Source organism: Rosa chinensis, chromosome 3 (assembly GCF_002994745.2).
Source record: "Rosa chinensis cultivar Old Blush chromosome 3, RchiOBHm-V2, whole genome shotgun sequence".
Lineage (NCBI taxonomy): Eukaryota > Viridiplantae > Streptophyta > Magnoliopsida > Rosales > Rosaceae > Rosa > Rosa chinensis.
The window spans coordinates 11,927,883-11,932,071 of NC_037090.1; the positions used below are offsets into that span (position 1 = coordinate 11,927,883).

General features: G+C 40.9%; 1 protein-coding gene across 1 annotated transcript; it reads right to left on the bottom strand.

Annotated features, from left to right (window-relative positions):
- Positions 1 to 545: 545 nt before the first annotated feature.
- Positions 546 to 3,041, bottom strand: LOC112191709 (putative receptor protein kinase ZmPK1). The gene is given in 2 exon segments (XM_040516019.1): positions 546 to 1,230; positions 1,233 to 3,041. Coding segments are annotated over 2 exon segments (2,388 nt in total). The 5' UTR covers positions 3,012 to 3,041; the 3' UTR covers positions 546 to 621.
- Positions 3,042 to 4,189: the final 1,148 nt, after the last annotated feature.

A 4,189-nucleotide genomic window follows, 5' to 3' on the forward strand; every position in this document is an offset into this window, starting at 1 on the left:
TTGGAGTATTGCTATGGTAGGTATGTCGTGTTATTCCCAGGAATTCAATTTACCTTTTTGTGGTCAAAGTAATGGGGAGAAGCTCCTGCACATGGTCTGGCGGTTTTGGGCCATGGTGTTGAAGGGAGTATCTTTCCTCTTGAGGTTGGCTGTGAGGATGTACTTTGTCTCTTGGGTTAGTATGGATGAAGTGCCGTTGATATGGCGTTATGTCCGGGGACTACATGTTTTACTCTCGGTGTTTTCTTGTTGTCAATGTGGTAGTGACTTGCTCTTGCACGTGGTCTGGTTGGATTGGGACACGGTGTGGATGAAGGGGAAGTGGCTGTTTGTTATGTTGGCTACAGGGATTTATCGTGACTCTCGGAAATTGCCTTATGCTGTAGCCCGAGTTGAGGGGCGATTGGTTTGGTTAGGGGTTGGGCCCTTTCGGCTCATGGAGGTCATTTTTGATGACGGACCCGTAACTGGTTTAGGTTTTAGGGAGGAGAGTGGGGAGTTCATGTCCACCACCGGTCATTCCCGTATGATGTAATTTTGGTTATTATCAATAAAGGTTTCTTATTCTCAAAAAAAAAAATTACATATGCACTTGTAGCCAAATTTATTTTTAATTTTTTTTTACAGATGCACATAGGACTCACCTTCACATTCTAGCAAATCTTGTAATACTGAATCCATTGTTGGTCTTCTGCTCCTATCTTCTTCCACACAAGAAATACCAATCTCAACCATCTTTTCTGCTTGTTTCCTGCTGAACTGCCCTTTTAGTCTTGGATCCAACATATCCTCCATCCATGAATCTTCTCCACATTGAATCTTCCTTTTCACTATCCTCACACACCTAGTCAGCTCTGCCTCTTGCTCCTCGCTATCCTCCAATGCCCAATTCGAAAGTCGAATGCCCTTCACCAACTCTAGAATCACCACTCCGTAACTGTAAACATCCACTTTCGCAGTGATTGGAAGGTTTAGAGCCCACTCCGGGGCCATATACCCTTTTGTTCCTCGAACTTTTGAGAACATAGAGCTCTGGCTGCCTCTCTGAGTCAACTTTGCTAGCCCGAAATCTGCAATCTTTGCCTCAAAGTTACTGTCTAAGAGTATATTTTCAGGCTTCACATCACAATGTATAACCCATTCTAGACACTCATGGTGAAGATAGGCTAAACCCTTTGCAACCCCTATTGCAACTTTAAACCTTTCTTGCCATCCAAGAAAATTTGGGGGAACAAGTGCTTGTCTAGTGATCCATTTTCAATAAACTCAGACACCAGGAGTCTGTGTTTATCTTCTGAACAGAATCCCCATATTCTCACTAGGTTCATGTGATTGATTTTACCAATTATGCTTACTTCCGCCCAAAACACATCTTCACCTTGATAAATGTCTGCCAATTTCTTCACAGCAACCACTCTCTCATCTTCCAGAACACCCTTAAACACAGCCCCAGAAGCCCCTCTTCCCAGCTCTTCCTTGAATGTTTTGGTCGCCTTCTTGAGCTCAGCGTACCGAAACATTCTAAATTGACTCGAAATCACATGATATCCATCTTCGATAGGAGCTCTAGCGCCATGTCTTCTGAAAAGTAACCACCAACCTGAAAGTATGAAGAGAATTTCAACTGCACCAGCTGCAGTAGCAAACCAATACAGATATGCCCATCTTACCCTTTTACTAGTATTGTCATACATTGAAGCAGAACCCATTTTTTGGGCCTCAGTACTCTTACATGAATCCAGGGCATTGAGCCTGGTGACTAGTAATGGTGCTTCCACACTCACAGGCATTCTCAAGTATATACTGCCCACAAAATCTGGAGACTTGTAGCCATTGAAAAGAGCACTTTTGGTGTAACACCACCCTTCCCCATTTAGCCTATAGCTAAATGCCTCACACCGGCAATCCCCCAAGCAGAGCTGTCTGCAATCATCAATTGAAATTGCTACACTATAATTGAGATCAAATCCATAGAAATCTACTTGCGGAATCCGCACAAATTTCTCTTCTTGGGACTTCGAGCATGTACGCTTGAACTTAGGCTTGCAGCCCAAGTTCAAGTTACTTGCATCAGCTACTTCATAGCCAGGAGGACATGAACACTTTGGCCCTGGTGTATATATACAAATCCCATTTTGCCCACATATCCCATGAACCTTACAAAGCTCCACCATAGCTTGCCATGTGATTATCCACAATCCTGTTGAGCTATTAAGACTATAAAGTCTTAGATTTCCATCATAATCCATTGTCAACCTCCTTTTCACTCTCAAACCCATGTCAAAAGCACTAAATTGCAGTTGATCACTAGACGAAAAACTACCAAGTTCATCTAAAACTGCAACTCTACTACTATTATAAGCATTTCTACCATTCTGAAACACACTATAATCAAGGTCAGGCCAGTACAAGCTAGAAATATCAGGACCATCATACATCAACTTCAAAACATTATCATTATCAAAATAGAAACTAAAATAGCCAGTACCAAAATCCCCTCTTCCCAAATTAGAAATCAACTTATTGCTCTTTCTAAAGTGCTGGTTTGGGAGCAAAGTATCAGTAGGAAAATCAAAGCTTTGCCATAGAATTTTACCACTAGGGTCCTTCAGAACAAGGTTGCCAGAATCCAAAAGCTCAGCTCTTTCAGCAACAGTATTGGTACTCGAGTTGGTGCTGCTCTTCCAGATGATGGCTCCATCTACATCAGTCAAGACCATCGAGCCATCTCGGCTCAGATAGACTCTAGACCCCAAGCCATTGACTGGCTTGTCCCTGTTGGCCATCCAAACAATGGTCCTGTCTTTTGAGCTTGTGAACCAAATTGAGAACCAGTAGGCATTTGTGCCAACCCCATGAAACCCACACGTGAAAGACTTGTCTGGTGAGGTTAGGAAATCTGAATCATCCTCCACTGAAAGAGAAGATCCTCTCTTTAGACTACTTTGGGTTTTTGCAGTTGCAAAACAGAGAAGACATAGAAAGGAGACTGAAAAAGCTCTGCACTTCATTTTTGCTGAAGGGTTTTTTTGTCTGTGAACTACCGACTCTGTTTATATACACTAGGAGGACAAAAAGTCATCAATGGTTATCATTTCTGTTGTCTTCATAAAAGAAAATGCATAGATTAGATTCTTTTTATGAGGTACTTCATGTGGGGCACACGGCCACGTCTTAGGTGTAAGCATAAGGGTCCAAACTATGTACTTGATCCGAAGTGATTAAGATTCTCAAAGATCTTCCATTCTTATATATTAAGAAGTTTGCAAGAGTTCCGAGGTCAAATGAGAGCAGAGCACACAAAGATCTTAGCAGAGTTTAATGATATGTACTATATTAATTTCACCAGAGAGATGCTGGTTTCCAGCGAGTCATCACATGGTGCATGAGTGTTCTTTCGTTTTCTATTCCACAATGTGGCCTTACGATTTCACTGCCGTTTATTTTTCGATCCCCATGTACAAACAATTTCCGAAAGAAATCAATTAAATTAAAAATTACATGGTAATATGATTTAAGTAATCACAACGAATTGTCATTAATAATATGATTAATCTTTCTAACTTAAAAGAGAGGGAATCCAACTTGCGATATCACCTACAGTGAGAGGTTGCTTTGAATGTTAATGTTAATATACCTCTTGGTTCTTAGAACAAGTCAGTAGTCAAGGAACAGAAGGACATTACCTGTACGAATCGTTGTGCTTTGGTCAATGAAATACGCTAATATGAATGTGTTTCATCATTATCATGCTTAGGAAGATAGGTGAAGTGGATGATGGAGACTCCAATATCCACAAGGACCCTACCAATACTCTTTAATATGGGTTTGTATTGACTTCCAAGTCAAGAAGTCGATTGATAACAACTATTGCACCCAGAAATCCTAAAAAGTCCAAATACCATCCAGTTTCACGTATATCCCCGTCTGGTGAGAACTCGGCTTATTATTCTAAGTGTTGTAAAATGAAAGTGAAAGTGTTTCAGGAAATGGATAGAGTTTTGCTTCAATGAACTTGAGAGAGAGAGAGAGAGAGAGAGTTTAGATGCAGATAATAGGTGTAGTATTTCTGTTTTTCACCATCTTTCATGGATGAGAAATGGACTACATATATAGTGGAAGATAAGGAACATATAGCCTAAAGTCCTCCATAAAACAAGGACCCCTAAAGTCCTCCATAAAACAAGGA